The 21,264-nt window shown below is 42.2% G+C and overlaps 1 protein-coding gene across 3 annotated transcripts in view; it reads right to left on the bottom strand.

Annotated features, from left to right (window-relative positions):
- LOC124553802 (sorting nexin-13-like) overlaps positions 1–21,264 on the bottom strand; it is a 419,627-nt gene that overhangs the window by 153,795 nt on the left and 244,568 nt on the right. For all 3 annotated transcript variants that reach the window (XM_047127777.1, XM_047127778.1, XM_047127779.1), the window contains one exon: positions 15,547–15,669. In XM_047127777.1, the coding sequence (XP_046983733.1) occupies positions 15,547–15,669 (123 nt within the window). The remainder of the gene's footprint in view (positions 1–15,546; positions 15,670–21,264) is intronic.

Genomic DNA, 21,264 nt, shown 5'->3' with positions numbered 1-21,264 from the left:
GCATTTTAAGATATTTTCAGCCAGGTGTCCTGATACTTTTAATCACACAGTGTACTGACAAACAGGGACCACTGAACATTGCAGAAGACAGTTGTAAAAAAATTGCATAACATCAATGGAGAAAATTACTCCCGAGTTCTAAATTGCTACCAGCAATCCACATGGCACAATGACTGTGTGTAATGAGTCAAAAAGAACGGCGGTACAATGAACGAGCAGCTGCTCGTAATCCGTACACAGGTCTGAGGTTGACATTAAGACAGCTCGAGGTGCCATCGAGAGCACCCCCGTGGGACAATCGGTGACTCGAGATGAGTTATTTACAGCGACGAATAACACTAAACCCTGTGGAGATCTGACGGAGGGGTTTGGGTACGCGAATGCCTAGATGATGTTAACTGCCACTGTGCATAATGCCGACAGCGAGGTACACGGGAGCTGATGTTACGATATGGGGGTGTTTTCATGGTGAGGCTGTGGTCTCATTATTACATAAAAAAATTAAAATAAAAAAAGAGACACTAAATGTGAAAGGATAAGAATGCATTTTACAGCACTGTGTACTTGCCACAGTAAAGGAGCAGTTCAGAGACAATCGCTGATTGTATCGGCATGCCAATGAAACCTGTTATAAAGCAGCTTCTGTGAGGCAACAGTCTGTGGGCAGTGACATCCCTGAAATGGACTGGCCTGCCCAGGGTGCCGACTCAAATTTCGACGGAACACCTCTGTGATCGTTTAGAAAGCCAACTTCGCTCTAGATCCCGGCACTCGAGTTCACTACCTCCTCAGAACGGTAACAGAAAGCTGGAAACAGTCAACCGCCCTGCTAATGGAGAAAGTACCCCCTGACGATGGGAGAAGAAAGACGGTCGGGTAGGTTAAGGGAAATGTTATGGGAAGAATATAGAAACAAGATACTTGTGTACCCCTTCGTACAAGAAGAAATTAAGAAAATAATTTTAAGATTGAAAAAGAAAAAAATTTCCAGGACAAGACAGGATTCCTCCCGATGTAATACAAGCCGTATGTTACCAATGAAATAGTTACTTGTGTGATCTGATCAATGAGTGTGTATTGCAAGGAAGGGCCTCAACACTGTGGAAGAATGCTGAAGTAACAATAATTAGTAAAGGGCAAGAAAAGGATCCAATTATATCCAAAACCTACAGACCAGTATGTCTTCTGAACGTTCTCAGCAAGAGATTTGAAAAGCTATTATGCTAAAGACTACAAGATCACAACCTGCTTTGCGAGATAAGCCCTCACCAATACGGGTTTGAAAGAGGCTAGTCAACTGAAGATGCAATTAATAAGGCAATTTCGCTAGCGACAGATACTCATTCTACGTACGCCCTAGGAATGACGACTGATATTGCTGGCGCCTTCAATAACCTACATCAGCCGTCTTTCTTTGGTCGCCTTAGGGATTTGGAGAGTCCAGAATTGCGTGAGAGATTATTGCCACAGGTGACGTGCTTCTGTAAGAAGTCCAGGAATGAAACTAATGAAGGCAACAACAAAAGGCTTTCCACAGTGGACAGTGTGTGTAGTCCGGAGTTTTGGGCTGTAGCAATAGACCCCATATTGAATTATAGAAGACAAATTTAACGCAGCCCTCCACAACTTCACAAAACAACGTACCTGCTGTTGGATGGGGACCTAATAAGAAATCGAAAAATTAAATGATGTAACAATTAGGAGAAGTGCAGTAACGATATATCTAGGGGTATTTCTGGAACAATGTCTTAACTTTACACATCACGTAAAGGAAGCAGGTAGAAAAGGTACAAATCTGATGAATAAAATTGTAACCACTGCAAATAGGCAATTTTGGCTTCCTTGAAGACAATCAGAGTATACCACCAATCTATATTACTACCAGTCATAGGATATGGCACGAGCAATCGGGCTCACAGATTGCTGTTAGTGAAGCCAGTCTCGGTAGTGACAACAGTTCAACGAGGTGTTCTACTACGATTAACTGGCTCCTACTGCACTACCTCGAATGATACTTTGTCAGTAATTATAGGAATATGGACACTGGACTTGGAAATTAGGAAAGGGGAGCCTTCTTCTGGTTAAAAAAAGGCAATCAAATGGTAGTACGAAGGGTGCTCGGAACTGTGCCGCAAGGTTCGGTCTTGGGTCCTCTGCTGTTCTTAATATATATTAATGACTTTCCATTCTATATTCACAAAGATGCAAAGCTGCTACTTTTTGCCGATGATACAAGTATAGCTATCACACCCAACAGACAAGAATTAACTGGTGAAATTGTAAACGATGTTTTTCAGAAAATCATTAAGTGGTTCTCTGCAAATGGGCTCTCATTAAACTTTGACAAAACACAGTATATACAGTTCCACACAGTAAATGGAATGACACCATTAATAAATATAGACTTCAATCAGAAATCGGTAGCTAAGGTAGAATATTCAAAATTTCTAGGTGTTGAATTGATGAGGGGTTGAACTGGTAAAAACACACTGAGGATCTCCTGAAACGTTAGAGTTCAGCTACTTATGCTATTAGGGTCATTGCAAATTTTGGAGATATAAATCTGAGTAAATTAGCTTACCACACCTATTTTCATTCTCTCCTTTCATATGGCATCATATTCTGGGGTAACTCATCATTGAGTAAAAGAGTGTTCATTGCACAAAAGCGTGTAATCAGAATAATTGCTGGAGCTCATCCAAGATCATCCTGCAGGCACTTATTTAAAGAGCTAGAAATCTTCACTGTAGCCTCATAATATATATATATTCACTTATGAAATTTGTTATTAACAATCCGAACGAATTCAAAAGTAATAGCAGTGCACATGGCTGCAACACTAGGAGAAAACTTTGACAAAACACAGTATATACAGTTCCACACAGTAAATGGAATGACACCATTAATAAATATAGACTTCAATCAGAAATCGGTAGCTAAGGTAGAATACTCAAAATTTCTAGGTGTTGCATTGATGAGGGGTTGAACTGGTAAAAACACACTGAGGATCTCCTGAAACGTTAGAGTTCAGCTACTTATGCTATTAGGGTCATCTTCACTACTTGAGGTTAAATCTAACTTTGGCTCAGAACGGGAAAATTATGCTGCCACTAAAGTCTTTGGTCACCTACCTAATAGCATCAAAAGTCTGACAGATAGCCATATAGCATTTAAAGGGAAATTAGATGAATTTTTGGATATAGTAACTGGGTAATTTCCCCAACCCCCACAAAAAATAAAAAATAAAATAAAAAATTAAAAAAATAAAAATATTGTGTAATGTAATATCTTGTATAGACACTTTTTATTAACCTGACACGTTCCACATCATTACAAAGTGTTGTATTCATGATCTATGGAACAAGTACTAATCTAATCTAATCTGAGACCCATTTGAAAAAGGAAATAAAAGATCGCACATTACAATAGAGGAAAAATGAATGGGACACTTCAGTACTGGCAGGAGACTGTACCAATTTCTCACTAACATTAGAGAGAGATTAAAAATGAGATTTCTTAACCCATCAAGTGGACCAATACAAATCTGACTTCTTGTGGCCCTTATGCCACAGCTGCGTAAAAAATCAAAAGACAGCAAATGATAGCTGCACCTGCGGCAGTGTGGACACACCGGAACACACGATGAGGCACTGTGCACTCTATTAAGATGCAGCGGGTAGTGGATGTCAGGTATTAAGGGTATTGGATCCCAAAGCAGCACCAGGGAATGAGTCAACCTGGTCCATCTCTGACAATACTGCAGCCGCAGTATCCGGGGCAGTCGAGGAAGACTTCACGACACATTCAACCGTAAGCCACCGTGCTGCCATCCGGGCAAAACGGCATACTCTGCACACGGAGAGAATACGACTTAGGTTGGTGACGACTGAGCAAAATACTGACATAATCTATACTGCTCGGGTGCAAGTGATCGTGGAAGGGTGGACTTCAAGGAGTGATTTATGTGTGGAACTACTAGAAATGCTGCCAAACTGCTGAAGAATCCAGCAGACTAAGGCTGTTGACCGGGGTAGTACTATGGCAGATCCAGTAGCGGAGATAACCATCTACAAGTTCAACGTGCCAAAATAAATGAACAAACAGAGAACAAATTCTGTTGTGTTTGTAGGAGATAGTGGTTGGGTAAATGGTTAAAGATTCAATGTAGTTTTGGAGCAGTAGAAATAGTTGTTGTTGTTTGTTCTCTCTCTCTCTCTCTCTCTCTCTCTCTCTCTCTCTCTCTCTCTCTCTGGGGGAGGTAGTGAATTAACTAATTAATTTATTCTTAATAATTACAGCTTCTTATCTGGAAAGATTAAATACATAATTTAATGCTATCCAAGGAAATGGGATTTGAATGGCCTATTTTAGCTTTTCAGATAATAGGCTGTAATTATGAAGAATAAATAAATTCACTACCACCTCTGGTTTGGGTTTGAGGGTGAATGGGCCGCCATTCCTCCACATAATGTCCACGAATAGGTTTCCGCATACTTTCGATGAGATACTGTGTATCTGAAACCACTTCGCTTTACACTTTTGTACGTGCTCAAAGTAACAGTGGCGACAGAATTTCCATTATGTTTTGTATCACAAAACCATAGTTTTGGGTGGATGCAACAGCTTCTTGAGGTGATGAAAATCATGGTTGATGTACTTTTTCCTTTTTTTCTTCCCATACAAAAACAAGAGAAAGTTGTTAGAAGATAAATCAGATGAATATAGGCAATGAGACATTAATTTGATGTTTCTGCCCACCAAATAATCAACTGTTTGACGTGTCTGTGACTGTTGGCATCGCCACAATTAAGAACAAGGTAACAATTCCCAATGATTTTCCTCATTTCAGTGATGCAGTGATTTGTTGCAAACAAATTCTCATACATCATTTGGCATTAACTGCTTTCCTCTAATACAGGCTGTTCTGATGCAGTTCCATAGGGCACGGGTATTCCCTGGTACCCTCAGCTTGCCCTGGGACAGGTGCAGCTAGAATAGGCTACCAGCCACGTGGCTTTACGGCATTCATTCTTCCGGGCATGCACAGACTATTCAGCCCCCCACACAACCGTGCGTTCGGTTGGTGCAGTACAGCTGCATAGCTACAGCTCGACAGTTAGGCAGATATTTGCCCACTGCTACCTAGTTGTGATTGTGGATGCTCCACTGCCCTGCCTGTCGGCGCACGAGCCAGAACAGCCAGACATTAACTGGCGGTCTCAACAGCTAAAGACAAAGACAAAGACAAAGGCAAAGGCAATCTTTTCCTTGCAAGTACTTTCTGAAAAAAACCATTTCTGTTGGTCTCATTTATCTTGGAGCACCCAAACAGTCAATTTGTGCTTAGTTTCCACCTCATATGAATATATCCACATTCTGTCCCTCTTTAGAAAATTGCATACATATTTTGCACACACTCAGTTGAAATTTTTGGCCATTTCTGCCTACCAAATGATACACACCTGTTTTTGAACTTCACTCAATGTGTGGGAACGCATTTGGGACAGATGTTTTCACAGCTGCATACTGATAGAAAATAAGATATACTGCAGTCCTCGATATGCCTATTGTTGACACTGTCTCTGGTTAAGTCTCATGCCGAACCTTCGATTGTGACGTGCACAGTGCCAATATTTTTTGTGGAATAATCAGTTAATTAACTTTGGTAAACTGTGCAACAGTCCCACTGCAATTTTAAAAAAAGATAACAATTTTAAACAGATTTTCTGTAAATTATTTATTACCAGTAGTTGGACAAAATATTCCGAAGCACTGTTGCCGAGTCATGGCGTTACAAGAAATTTGAAGTGGAAAGCATCACACAAAATTTCCACTTCTGCACTGCACTGTTTAATCAACACTCATTACAAACAAAGAGCTTGTTATGCAAATTGGAAGGTGGAGGGGATCAGAAAGAAAAGGAAAGGGAAGGATGTCTCAATGTCAGTTGCATCGGGTCTTTCGTGGACTCAGCGGCATTTAATGAAAATGTGCACCGGACTGGGATTCAAACCTGGACTCTCTTGCTTATTAGGCAGTTGCGTTAACCACTATATGCCACAGAGACACAGCATTTATCGCAACTGTACAGATTATCTTGGTATGCCCCTCAGCTGACCCACATATTCGTATAACAGAGATCCCTCAATGGACTACCAATCCACCACCTTCAGCGCGAATCCACAATCACATTTGGGCTCCTGTGGGAATCTAAAAGTAGCGAGTGCGGAGGTGGACAGGGACTGCAGGTAGCTCGAATTAGCTGAGAATGTGGGTCGACTGAGGGGCGTACCCGAGCGGTCTGCGTAACTGTCGTGAACACTGTCTCCAGATGGCACAGCGATCAACGTAAATGCCTTGTAAGCAGGAGCTCCTGGGTTCGAGTCCCAGTCTGGCATGCGTTTTCGCTCGTCTCTGCACATTCTGCTTAAAGTCGCCTTCAATTTACAGAATATGTATCACAGCTGTGGATTCCACGTGGTGTCTGTCCTTTTGGACATATCTGTAAGAACAGACAGCACACACTCATACAGGGTGACAATTACTTAACTATATGAAGAAATAAAAAACATAAATTAATTACAAACTATGGCATGCACACACTTTACTCCAGATGTAAACGTCACTACAGATATTCAATAAAATAAAGATTCAGTAACTTACCAAACAAAAGCGTTGGTATGTTGATAGAAACAATAACAATAACAAACACAAACACAAACTTCAAGCCTTCGCAACCCACGGTTGCCTCATCAGGAAAGAGGGAAGGAGAGGGAAAGATGAAAGGATGTGCGTTTTAAGGGAGAGGGTAAGGAGTCATTCCAATCCCAGGAGCAGAAAGACTTATCTTGGGGGGGAAAAAGGGACAGGTATACACACACGCGCGCGCGCACACGCACACGCACGCGCACGCGCACGCACACGCGCACGCACACGCGCACGCGCACGCACACGCGCACACACGCACACGCACACACACGCACACGTGACTTACCAAATAAAAGTGCTGGCAGGTCGACCTGCCAGCACTTTCATTTGGTAAGTCACATCATCTTTGTTTTTAGATATATTTTTCCTACGTGGTAAAAAGACGAGGGCTAATAGAAATCCTTGGGTAACAGAAGAAATATTAAATTTAATTGACGAAAGGAGAAAATATAAAAATGCAGTAAATGAAGCAGGCAAAAAGGAATACAAATGTCTCAAAAATGAGATCAACAGGAAGTGCAAAATGGCTAAGCAGGGATGGCTAGAGGACAAATGTAAGGATGTGGAGGCTTGTCTCACTAGGGGTAAGATAGATACTGCCTACAGGAAAATTAAAGAGACCTTTGGAGAGAAGAGAACCACTTGTATGAATATCAAGAGCTCAGATGGCAACCCAGTTCTAAGCAAAGAAGGGAAGGCAGAAAGGTGGAAGGAGTATATAGAGGGTTTATACAAGGGTGATGTACTTGAGGACAATATTATGGAAATGGAAGAGGATGTAGACGAAGAAGAAATGGGAGATAAGATACTGCGTGAAGAGTTTGACAGAGCACTGAAAGACCTGAGTCGAAACAAGGCCCCGGGAGTAGACAACATTCCATTAGAACTACTGATGGTCTTGGGAGAGCCAGTCATGACAAAACTCTACCATATGGTGAGCAAGATGTACGAGACAGGCGAAATACCCACAGACTTCAAGAAGAATATAATTATTCCAATCCCAAAGAAAGCAGGTGTTGACAGATGTGAAAATTACCGAACTATCAGTTTAATAAGTCACAGCTGCAAAATACTAACGCGAATTCTTTACAGACGAATGGAAAAACTGGTAGAAGCCAACCTCGTGGAAGATCAGTTTGGATTCCGTAGAAATGCTGGAACACGTGAGGCAATACTGACCTTACGACTTATCTTAGAAGAAAGATTAAGAAAAGGCAAACCTACGTTTCTAGCATTTGTAGACTTAGAGAAAGCTTTTGACAACGTTAACTGGAATACTCTCTTTCAAATTCTGAAGGTGGCAGGGGTAAAATACACGGAGCGAAAGGCTATTTACAATTTGTACAGAAACCAGATGGCAGTTACAAGAGTCGAGGGGCACGAAAGGGAAGCAGTGGTTGGGAGAGGAGTGAGACAGGGTTGTAGCCTCTCCCCGATGTTATTCAATCTGTATATTGAGCAAGCAGTAAAGGAAACAAAAGAAAAATTCGGAGTAGGTATTAAAATTCATGGAGAAGAAGTAAAAACTTTGAGGTTTGCCGATGACATTGTAATTCTGTCAGAGACAGCAAAGGACTTGGAAGAGCAGTTGAATGGAATGGATAATGGAATGTAGTCAAATTAAATCGGGTGATGCTGAGGGGATTAGATTAGGAAATGAGACACTTAAAGTAGTAAAGGAGTTTTGCTATTTAGGGAGTAAAATAACTGATGATGGTCGAAGTAGAGAGGGTATAAAATGTAGACTGGCAATGGCAAGGAAATCGTTTCTGAAGAAGAGAAATTTGTTAACATCGAGTATAGATTTAAGTGTCAGGAAGTCGTTTCTGAAAGTATTTGTATGGAGTGTAGCCATGTATGGAAGTGAAACATGGACGATAACCAGTTTGGACAAGAAGAGAATAGAAGCTTTCGAAATGTGGTGCTACAGAAGAATGCTGAAGATAAGGTGGGTAGATCACGTAATTAATGAGGAGGTATTGAATAGGATTGGGGAGAAGAGAAGTTTGTGCCACAACTTGACTAGAAGAAGGGATCGGTTGGTAGGACATGTTTTGAGGCATCAAGGGATCACAAATTTAGCATTGGAGGGCAGCGTGGAGGGTAAAAATCGTAGAGGGAGACCAAGAGATCAATACACTAAGCAGATTCAGAAGGATGTAGGTTGCAGTAGGTACTGGGAGATGATGAAGCTTGCACAGGATAGGGTAGCATGGAGAGCTGCATCAAACCAGTCTCAGGACTGAAGACCACAACAACAACAACAACGTGGAATGTTTCCCTCTATTATAACCCCCCCCCCCCCCCCCCCCCCACACACACACACACACACACACACACACACACACACACACACACACACACATATATATATATATATATATATGACACAAGCAGACATATATAAAGACAAAGAGTTTAGGCAAAGATGTCAGTCGAGGCGGAAGTGCAGAGGCAAAGATGTTGTTGAATGACAGGTGAGGTATGAGTGGCGGAAACATGAAATTAGCGGAGATTGAGGCCTGGTGGGTAATGGGAAGAGAGGATATATTGAAGAGCAAGTTCCCATCTCCGGAGTTCGGATAGGTTGGTGTTGGTGGGAAGTATCCAGATAACCCGGACGGTGTAACACTGTGCCAAGATGTGCTGGCCGTGCACCGAGGCATGTTTAGCCACAGGGTGATCCTCATTACCAACAAACACTGTCTGCCTGTGTCCATTCATGCGATTCCCACATAGAATGCATCACAGTGTAGGCAGGTCAGTTGGTAAATCACGTGGGTGCTTTCACACGTGGCTCTGCCTTTGATCGTGTACACCTTCCGGGTTACAGGACTGGAGTAGGTGGTGGTGGGAGGGTGCATGGGACAGGTTTTACACCGGGGGCGGTTACAAGGATAGGAGCCAGAGGGTAGGGAAGGCGGTTTGGGGATTTCATAGGGATGAACTAACAGGTTACGAAGGTTAGGTGGACGGCGGAAAGACACTCTTGGTGGAGTGGGGAGGATTTAATGAAGGATGGATCTCATTTCAGGGCAGGATTTGAGGAAGTAGTGTTAGGGTGGCAGGTGATCGGCGTGAAAGGAAATGCTCCATCGCAGCGAGGCCCTGACATGCGGAATATTTGTGTATAAGGAAATGGCATCAATGGCTACAAGGATGGTTTCCGGGGGTAACAGATTGGGTAAGGATTCCAGGCGTTCGAGAAAGTGGTTGGTGTCTTTGATGAAGGATGGGAGACTGCATGTAATGGGTTGAAGGTGTTGATCTACGTAGGCAGAGATACATTCTGTGGGGGCTTGGTAACCAGCTACAATGGGGCGGCCGGGATGATTGGGTTTGTGAATTTTAGGAAGAAGGTAGAAGGTGGGGGTGCGGGGTGTCGGTGGGGTCAGGAGGTTGATGGAGTCAGGTGAAAGGTTTTGCAGGGGGCCTAAGGTTCTGAGGATTCCTTGAAGCTCCGCCTGGACATCGGGAATGGAATTACCTTGGCAAACTTTGAATGTGGTGTTGTCTGAAAGCTGACGCAGTCCCTCAGCCATGTACTCCCGACGATCGAGTACCACGGTCGTGGAACCCTTGTCCGCCGGAAGAATGAGGATGGATCGGTCAGCCTTCAGATCACGGATAGCCTGGGCTTCAGCAGTGGTGATGTTGGGAGTAGGATTAAGGTTTTTTTAAGAAGGATTGAGATGCAAGGCTGGAAGTCAGAAATTTCTGGAATATTTGGAGAGGGTGATCTTGAGGAAGAGGAGGTGGGTCCCGCTGCGACGGAGGACGGAACTGTTCCAGGCAGGGTTCAATTTGGATAGTGTCCTGGGGAGTTGGATCATTAGGAGTAGGATTAGGATCATTTTTCTTCGTGGCAAAGTGATATTTCCAGCAGAGAGTACGAGAGTAGGACAGTAAATCTTTGATGAGGGCTGTTTGGTTGAATCTGGGCGTGGGGCTGAAGGTGAGGCCTTTGGATAGGACGGAGGTTTCGGATTGGGAGAGAGGTTTGGAGGAAAGGTTAACTACTGAATTAGGGTGTTGTGGTTCCAGATTGTGTTGATTGGAATTTTGAGGTTTTGGAGGGAGTGGAGCTGGAAGTGGGAGATTGAGTAGATGGGAGAGACTGGGTTTGTGTGCAATGAGAGGAGGTTGAGGTTTGCTGGAAAGGTTGTGAAGGGTGAGTGAGTTGCCTTTCCAGAGGTGGGAAACCAGGAGATTGGATAGTTTTTTGAGGTGGAGGGTGGCATGCTGTTCTAATTTGCGGTTGGCCTGTAGGACGATGCTCTGAACAGCTGGTGTGGATGTGGGAGAGGAAAGATTAAGGACTTTTATTAAGGATAGGAGTTGACGGGTGTGTTCATTGGCTAAGTTGGTGTGTAGGTGAAGGATTAGGTGAGTGAGGGCAATGGATTGTTCAGTTTGGAACTGGTATAGGGACTGATGGAAAGAAGGGTTGCAGCCAGAGATGGGAACTTTAAGTGTGAGGCCTTTGGGAGTAATGCCAAATGTTAGACAAGTCTGAGAAAATAGAATATGGGAGCGTAATCTGGCTGGGGCGAAGGCATGTTTGCGGAGGGAATGTAAATAAAGCTTAATGGGGTCGTTGTGGGGGTGTTGTGAGGGTGACATGGTATTAGAAGGTGGAAAGTGTAACATGAGGCTGAAATGAAGATGAAAATAAAAATATATGGGGAGAGATAAAGGTGAACTGGAAAGTAACTGGAGATCTGGTGTGAAAAAGGCGAAAAGGTGTTGGTTACAGCTGGGCTATGTTGGACTTGGGTTGGTAGAGAACGATGTGCACAAAGGTTAGGTGGTTGTGTTGTCGCCAAAACACGTTAAACGACGGAGAAATTCGGGAAAATTTCGAAAAAACTGCGTGTAATGTATTAAAAGGAATGGTTTTGTGGTGGCAGATTATGAAAATGAGGCTAACAATTGTCTGACGAAGAAATAATGACGTTAAAACCTGTGGGAAGCGGCTAAAAATTATCAGTGATGTGGGAAAAACGGAAATGGAAATAAAGCGAGAGTTATTAGAAATAGCCGAAATGGTTGTTTAAAAGGTGAAAGGAACTGTTTGTGAACTAGAAACGGTGGATTTTATAGCAGCGGTAGTGTTGAAAGCGGCAAAAAAAAATTTTCCTCAAATCCTGCCCTGAAATGAGATCCATCCTTCATGAAATCCTCCCCACTCCACCAAGAGTGTCTTTCCGCCGTCCACCTAACCTTCGTAACCTGTCAGTTCATCCCTATGAAATCCCCAAACCACCTTCCCTACCCTCTGGCTCCTATCCTTGTGACCGCACCCGGTGTAAAACCTGTCCCATGGACCCTCCCACCACCACCTACTCCAGTCCTGTAACCCGGAAGGTGTACACGATCAAAGGCAGAGCCACGTGTGAAAGCACCCACGTGATTTACCAACTGACCTGCCTACACTATATATATATATATATATATATATATATATATATATATATATATATATATATATATATTCCACGTCTTCCCTCTTTCCTGATGAGGCAACAGTTTGTTGCGAAAGCTAGAATTTTGTGTGTATGTTTGTGTTTGTTTTGTGTGTCTATCGACGTGCCAGCGCTTTCATTTGGTAAGTCACATCATCTTTGTTTTTAGATATATTTTTCCCGTGTGGAATGTGACTTACCGAACAAAAGTGCTGGCAGGTCGATAGTCACACAAACAAACACAAACATACACACAAAATTCTAGCTTTCGCAACAAACAGTTGCTTCCTCAGGAAAGAGGGAAGGAGAGGGAAAGACGAAAGGAAGTGGGTTTTAAGGGAGAGGGTAAGGAGTCATTCCAATCCCGGGAGCGGAAAGACTTACCTTAGGGGGAAAAAAGGACGGGTATACACTCGCGCACACACACACATATCCATCCACACATACGAGGTGTGGCTAGAAAAAAACCGGACTAGTACTGGTGAAACAATAAAACGAATGCAATAAGGCTGAAAGTCGCGTGGCCTGTCACGTGACTCTCGCTCCGCCTACTGCTCGAGTTTCATCTGCCTCCTGCACTCAGTCTGCCCGTGGCGTCTGTTTTAAGTAGTTGACGTTTTGTCTGTGCGTCGGAAAATGTTGAGTGTACAGAAAGAACAGCGTGTTAACATCAAATTTTGTTTCAAACTAGGAAAATCTGCAAGTGAAACGTTTGTAATGTTACAACAAGTGTACGGCGATGATTGTTTATCGTGAACACAAGTGTTTGAGTTGTTTAAACGATTTAAAGATGGCCGCGAGGACACCAGTGATGACACTCGCACTGGCAGACCATTGTCAGCAAAAACTGATGCAAACATTGAAAAAAATCGGTAAACTTGTTCGACAAGATCGCCGTTTAACAATCAGAGCAGTGTCTGAGTTAACAGGAGTTGACAAGGAAAGTGTTAGGCAGATTCTTCATGAAAGTTTCAACATGAACAAAGTGTGTTCAAAAATGGTTCCAAAGTGTCTCACAATTGAACAGAAGGAACGCCGAAGAATGATTTGTTCTGACATCCTGAAAAACATTGAAAGTGATCCCACCTTCTTACAAAATGTTATTACTTGCGATGAATCGTGGTTTTTTACTTACGATCCCGAAACTAAACGCCAATCGATGCACTGGAAAACTCCTGGTTCTCCACGACAAAAAAAAGCACGAATGTCAAAATCGAAATTCAAGGCAATGATGATTTTTTTTTTTTTTTTTTTTTTACATTAAAGGGATTGTGCACATTGATTGGGTACCAGAGGGACAAACAGTGAATCAGCATTACTACATTAGCGTCCTGGCTACCCTACGTGAGCGAGTACGGAGAAACCGGAACGATTTGTGGAGAAAAAAGTCATGGATCCTTCACCAAGACAATGCCCCAGCTCACAGTGCGTTGTCAGTGAAGACGTTTTTGGCAAAACACAACATTCCCATCTTAGATCATCCACCCTTCTCACCTGATTTGGCCCCCTGTGACTTTTTTCTTTTCCCTAAAGTCAAGTCAGCTTTGAAAGGAACTAGATTTGAGACTGTTGAAGCAGTAAAAGAAAAAGCGACGGAAGTAATGTATGGACTTACCGAAAATGATCTGCAGCATTGCTATGAACAGTGGAAAATTCGTATGGAGCGGTGTAGAGACCGAGGAGGAGAGTACATTGAAGGAGATAACATGAAATTGTAAATAATTGTAAATAAATGTTTTTTCCAGCATCAGTCCGGTTTTTTTCTAGCCGCACCTCGTATACAGACACAAGCAGACATATTTAAAGACAAATGCTCCTCCAGGGCATCAAACACCCTCCTGCCCAAACTCTTTGTCTTTAAATATGTCTGCTTGTGTCTGTATGTGTGTGGATGGATGTGTGTGGATGGATGTGTGTGTGTGTGTGTGTGTGTGTGTGTGTGTGTGTGTGTGTACCTGTCCCCTTTTCCCCCCAAGGTAAGTCTTTCTGCTCCTGGGATTGGAATGAGTCGTTACCCTCTCCCTTAAAACCCACATCCTTTCATCTTTCCCTCTCCTTCCCTCTTTCCTGATGAAGCAACCGTGGGTTGAGAAAGCTTGAAATTTGTGCGTGTGTTTGTGTTTGTTATTGTTATTGTTTCTATCAACGTACCAACGCTTTCGTTTGGGAAGTTACTGAATCTTTATTTTTAGATACATTTTTCCCACGTGGAATGTTTCCCTCTATTATAACTATAGATATTCAGATTGAGATAATGACATATCTGATATGCCTGCCATCATTGGTGATGATGTGGCGCAGATGAATAGCAGAATTCTGCACGACCCGCTGAAGTATCAATGCTGTCGATGGCCTCCTGACTGGCTGTTTCCAGCTCATCAATCGTTTTGGTTATTGCTGTACACTTTGTCCTTAATATAGCCCCACAAAAACGAGTCACATGCATTCAGATCCGGAGAATATGGCGACCAATCAATTCTGATGTTTGGTTTGTGGGGTACTCAAGTGTGTCGTTATAAGTGCCCCTACAAAGTACCAAATTTTTCACAGCCCCCCCCCCCCCCCCCCCCCCCCATGTTCTCAAATGCTGATGATGAAATGAGGACGACGACACAAACACCCTGCGTCCGGGCGCAGCCAATTGAGGCACACGCCACTGGCCTCTGGGTACCCCAGAGCCAGATGCCGTCCCCAAAATGCTCCTCCAGGGCATCAAACATCCTCCTGCTTCGATGGGGTCCAGCTCTGTATTGCACGAACCACATCTTGTCGAAATCAGGGTCACTTTGGATAATGGGGATGAAATCATCTTCCAAAGTCTTCATGTACCGTTCAGTAGTCACTGTGTCATCAAGAAATAGTGCACAGATTATTCCGTGATTGGACACTTACACTGCACAGTCACCTGTTGAGGTTGGAGAGACTTCTCTATCACAAAATGTAGAGGTCTCAGTCCCCCAAATGCACCAATTCTGCCTGTTGACAAACCCATCCAAATGAAAGTGGGCTTCATCGCTAAACCAAACCGTGCACGCACACAGTAATTCACATTGTGCCCTGCAGCCAATGATTCAGTTTGAACGTCCTAACGCAAACCGTTCAGAAGTTTTGACAATTTTATTTCATGTAATTCAGTAACTGCCATCCCCCATAAGCAAAAAACTTGGCTAATTTCTGACTGTCATAGCTTAAACAATAACAAAAGGACAAACTTTCAAAGAACAGTATTTGGTGGTGGGGACGGTCATTTGTAGAAACATTACAAAAATGGTTCTGAGCACTATGGGACTTAACATCTGTGGTCATCAGTCCCCTAGAAACATTACAGGGAGACTCAGTCGGCACAAGTGCACCTCTGTGGCCGCGCTCTCACCTGCAGCTTCTCGTACACGGCGGCCTGCGCCTCGTCGAACCAGGTCTCGTGCGGCGCCTCCGTGCGGATGCGGAAGAGCAGCTTCCTCACGACCGTCTCGTCCAGGCGGAGCCGGGGAGAAGCCTGCGGCACAAGCAACACACTGACAGTGGGCTGTTCTAGGCTACAGAGCCATTTAGAATGACAAATTTATCAGAGCAGCTCTCTCTAGCAACAGAAGTATCAGAAATTAACAAGGGCTGAGCTCCAGCTGAGAAGGTCATAAAAATGTTTAAAGGGCATTGCATTCAGCTTATGAATGAAGAAGTTTCTATTCCTGCAGTATCCACAAATGAAAAAGCTTGTGTACAATCAGTTGTGTTAAAATTTTAATAGTAGCTGTCACTGACAAAAAGCTGTTTATTTATTAGGTCGGTACATTTATTGATTAGGTCAATAGATAACTCTGTAGTGTTTTTGTTTTGGTTGTTGGTATTCCAGTAGCTACGGATTTATTTATCAATTGTCATTTTTTATTTGTCTTTCACTGTTGTTCCTCGAGTTTACATTATTGTCGTTTTGTGATCTGGAGATAGTGAGTGAAGCTGTGGGCATAAGAAAACGGAAAGCCAAAAGGAGAAATCCGAACATTTCTGACATTTCTTTTGTTCCAGTTCAACTGAGGGTTAACAGTAGTGGAGTCAGTGAGAAACACTTGCACCAAAGGGGACAGTGCCCCACAAGAAAATGGTTTCCTCGTTTTAAGTAGCATTGTTTTGACATTAGAGCCTTTCCACATTCAGGAAGACCTTAAGGGTTCGATGAAGATCGTTAAACACATTACTCCACAATGAATCGCATCGAGGTACTCGAGAACTGGCAAATGTGATGAACTACAATCATTCCACCGTCGTATGACATTAGCAGGCAATGGAGAAGGTTCAAAAACCGCACATACGGATACCACGGGCTCTAAGCCACAATCACAAAAACCGACACATCCGTGCTTGCTTATCATCAATTTGCTCGTGAACCAACTGTTCCTATCCTCCATCTTTACTGGTGATGAGAAACGGTGTCTTTGCACTATCGTGCTAACGTAAGAAAAGGAAAGGAATAGTTGAGACCGTACAAAGAACTGCATGCATCCACAAAAGATAAAGTTCTGCATCCGGTGGATCAGCAACTGTGTGATGCACTATCGAATTCCCCACCCAAGGTGTAACTATCACTGCTGACATTTACTGCCAACAACTGAGACATCTTGCAGACGCAGTCTGAGGACAATGACCAGGAAGAATGACTGAAGCGGTGCTACTCCAAGGTAACACCTGCCCGTATTCTGCTAGAACAACAAAAGAACTATACAATAGTTGGGTTTGGACGTCATTCTGCACACACCTTACTCACCTGATTTAAGAGAAACTGAAAAATGGATTAAGTTGCGGGATTTGGCCTGAGAAGTAAGAAGACTCTTAAGCTTCCAGACGTACTGGAACTAACAAACGCAGCTTTTTCACACATCACTGCCAAACACTGGCAGCATATAGAACAGCTTGTCATAAAAGAAGAAGAGAAAATTTTGCACTTGGTTGGCTTCGTGGATTCTGTTGTTGATAGGCTCGTTATCAACGTAGCAGGTGACACTTCCAGAACTGAAATGTATTTCTCGAATTTGGATAAGGAAAGAGACGACTGACTGTAAGTAATAGCTTCAGTGGCTTCAATATTTAACTGTACGGCGAAATCCTTAAATACTCTCTTACGTTACACTCAGCTTACGCAGAAAAATTACCCTGTGGTCAAGTCAGGAATTTTCATAATTCTTGTTTTTAGTTACAATAGTACGTTAGCTAAAAACAATAACACGTTGTGGTTTTTGCCTACTCGTCTAAGGAGTGTATTGTGGGAGATTTGCAGTGTATTGTTTCATGCTGCTTAAAAATTAAACAACATCTGAAGGTGTATTGCTCCTCTGCTCGTCTCGTTTTACGTGTGAACTGCAGCTCGCCATGTAACTGCGGGCTGGCTGTATCAGCTGATCGGCCAGTGCTGTCCAAGTTAAACACTCCGGTAAAGCTGTTGTCCCGTATTACCGCTAAGTCGATGTGCCCATAATGCATAGCACAAAACGTACCCTTATTATCGTACCTGACAGTACTCTAGACAGCTTGACTGCAGTCCCATGTGAAACTGAAATCCAATGAGGTTCCAGCAAATGCGGAAGAACACACAGTGCAATGTTTACATCAGGTTTATTCTTATGATGAGAGGATTATAGCAACTGCAGATGTCGAATGTCGCAAACAGGTGTCCGTGTCGAAAGTTTTCAAAATATGATACCTCGTAAATGACTCCCACTAGAATCCTGTGACAAGCACCACTGACATTCAAATTTACCCAATGTCAGTAGCCATTGTTCCATTTAGAAAAGTGACATTTGCACAAAAAATACACTTTCTATATATTGCTACAATCTGTCGATTGGATAACAATACAAGCACCTGACTACCAATTCATTCTGTGAAAACCACACATCAACAGCACTTTCCATTTCCGCATTATTTGAATGAAAGGCTGCAGTGATTCACCCTGTGTATTTGGTGTCTGTTCCTTCGAACATGACCAAAAAAAACAGACACCACATACATACTGTAACAACTTGATATTAAATTAAAAATATTTATGAAATTTTGACATAATATTTGGCAGTAGCAATTTTTTAGTCTTCTGTCAAAGACTCAGAGAGAAAGTTGGTAATGAGATTCATTGAGTATCTATAGCATAAATTAAAATTATTCTGCCATCATTGTTTGCAAAGTATGTTTTAATAATTTTCAATCTAAAAATGTATTTCCATTTACATTCTGGATGAGAGAAAATTGTTATTCTATTTGCCGTAGCAAATTTTTTAAACAATTTATTGAAATCCCACAATTTCAATTTTGATCATGTTAAAACAATGTAATGAGCAAAATCAATTCCTGTTGTATTTATAGCAGCACTCACCAGTTTTAGCTTGCTAATTAGTTAGTTAATAGTTGTCTATTGGTTAGCTACATGAATCTGCCATAACTGCAAAGCTGTAACATTCCATGTTAAATGGTTGAAATGGCTCTGATCACTATGGGACTTAACATGGGAGGTCATCAGTCCCCTAGAACTTAGAACTACTTAAACCTAACTAACCTAAGGACATCACACACATCCGTGCCCGAGGCAGGATTCGAACCTGCAACTGTAGCAGTCGCACGGTTCCAGACTGTAGCGCCTAGAACCACTCGGTCACTCCGGTCGGCCATTCCGTGTTAATTTTATTCAGAAATGTAATTTTTACTCTGTGATTATTCTATTAAGCATAACAAACTGTGAAACTTAAATACCATACATCAGGCAGTGAAGTGCAGATAAGTAACCCAATCTTGGAGGACAACACTAATAAGGGGAGGTCCCTCGGAGTGAGAGCTATTTTTTTTTTAAACAACTGATACAATGGTGTAGGTTACTTTTGTGAATGTCATTTTAATAATTTTTATGTGTTAACTTTGAATTAATTTCTTCCATTTTTCTCATTTTATGCTTTCGAATATGTCATTTCAATCATGATTTCTATTCCTCATTTTGTTTGAATTCAGTTTTATTTATAATTACTTCTATTGTTTAGACCTTCAGCTGTGTTACTTAGTCCACACGTTTTAAATGTCTGCATGATGATTACAAACGAAACTAGCTCGCTCACATCATGGAACAGCTCCATGCAGTGGACCCTGGGTCATGCCGAGCCAAAACATCGGTTGGTACCAGACTCATTGTGTCGAGAGGATCTCCTGGCTTCACACACTTGGAATAAAACGTGTCACGTAATGGCTCTACTAAGAGCCGTATGGCAAGAAATATCAGACATAGTCTCCAAATTTGCTAACTAAATATTGAAGGACTGAGAACACCAAAATGGAAAACTCTGTCTCAAATTCCACATGAGAGGAACGCTGATGTACTTACTATATAAAGAGGCTTACATAGACTGTAGCTAATCTTCAGGAAAGAGGAAGAATACCAGGATATGAGATACTAGGAGCCGCATACCATCATGCAAACACCTGTGCCACTTATATTCATAGCAAAATAGAAACTGCCTACTATTTCCCTCTGGCCTTGACAATGGGATTCACAATGCCACTATAAAAGTTGAACAGATTTCAATAGCTAATGTTTACAGAACTCCACACAAGCAGTGACCTGCTGAGGTACTATCCCTTTTCCCTCCCAATTCCCTATGTGGAAAATTTCAACAATCATACAATGTGGAAGTACAACACCAATGACAAGAATGGTCTTGCACTTGCTGACTGGGTGGAGAAAAACAGTGCAAGTCTAATATTTGATGTGAAGGACAAGAAAACTTTCAGATCAGCAGCACAGGGCAGAGACTCCAATCCAGATCTCTGCTTCTCAGCTCATAATCAAAACAGTGAACCAGAAAGCATATCCAGAATGGTTCTGTCAGATTTCTCATGTGGTCAACATTGCCCAGTCATATACGAAATAGACATACAAATCTAAATGGAACTTCCATAAGACAAATTGAGAATAGTTTTGTGGAGAACTTGGCAAGGTTCTTTGCAACAGCAAAAAAATTTACACCGTGCAGGTACCACGAAGAATAGATTCACAAACAGAACAAATACTGAAGAATTTTTTGAAATCTACACAAAGACGTAGATTCAAAGTAAGACTTAACAACTCGCTTGCAGATGATAAGGGTAGTAACATAAGCAAACAGAGGAAACAATAATGGACTGCTTCAAGGAGCAGCACGAGCGGTGATGTTTTTTAACCTCTATGCCTCTAATCTGCCTGAAACGATGTCAACGAAGTTCAGCTATGCCGATGATACGACTGACTATCCAAAACAAACATTTTGAAGATGCTGAAAACATTCTCACCACTGACCTAAATAAATCGTGTGGGTATTTCACTAAATAGCAGGTAATACCCAAACCCCAACAAGACCAAAATCAGCTGTTTTCATCGGAACAACAAAGTGGCTTGACACAAGACGAAAATTCATACAGATAACACAGAATTCTCTTATCAGCAACAACCAAAGTACTTGATGGTTACTCTAGATAGGATCTTACATTTAGAAACATGTATTACATAAAATAAGTTCACACAACAATTCCACTGCGATGCTCTGCAGAGATGAGCATCAGCAGATATGCCAAAAAGCTCTGTACTCGCCTTAGGGAACTCTGCAATGTAGTATTGCACACCAGTGTGGTTACTAGCAAGCACATAAAGAAGGTGGACACCCAACTACGCTGCTATGAAAGTGTGTATCATGGACAAGGAAAAAAAAAAATTCCCGGATTTCCCGGTTGAAAATACACTTTTTCCGTGTTAAGTAACAGTATACTTTTCCTCGGCACTGTAAAATTTATCAATCCTTTGAATGATTATGTTTGTATACACAGACATCGAATTTCCAAGCACTTTAGAAAACAAAACTCAGGGAGGAAAAAAAAACATTTTTGCTAGGTCTTTGATGTGTAGCAACATGTACACTGCATATTTTCATGTTACGAAGTTATAAATTCGAATTCCACCGAACACAGCATGTTACTTTCTGAAGCATTGAAACTGACATTGCGACGCGCTTTTGTAAGCCAGTCATAGCTCAGGTCACGTGATCTCACCAGCTGATGACAGCATAGGACACGTGATGTAGTCAGCCAA

This window comes from Schistocerca americana, chromosome 11 (genome assembly GCF_021461395.2).
Source record: "Schistocerca americana isolate TAMUIC-IGC-003095 chromosome 11, iqSchAmer2.1, whole genome shotgun sequence".
Taxonomy (NCBI): Eukaryota; Metazoa; Arthropoda; class Insecta; order Orthoptera; family Acrididae; genus Schistocerca; species Schistocerca americana.
This window is presented reverse-complemented; position numbering and strand designations above follow the sequence as displayed.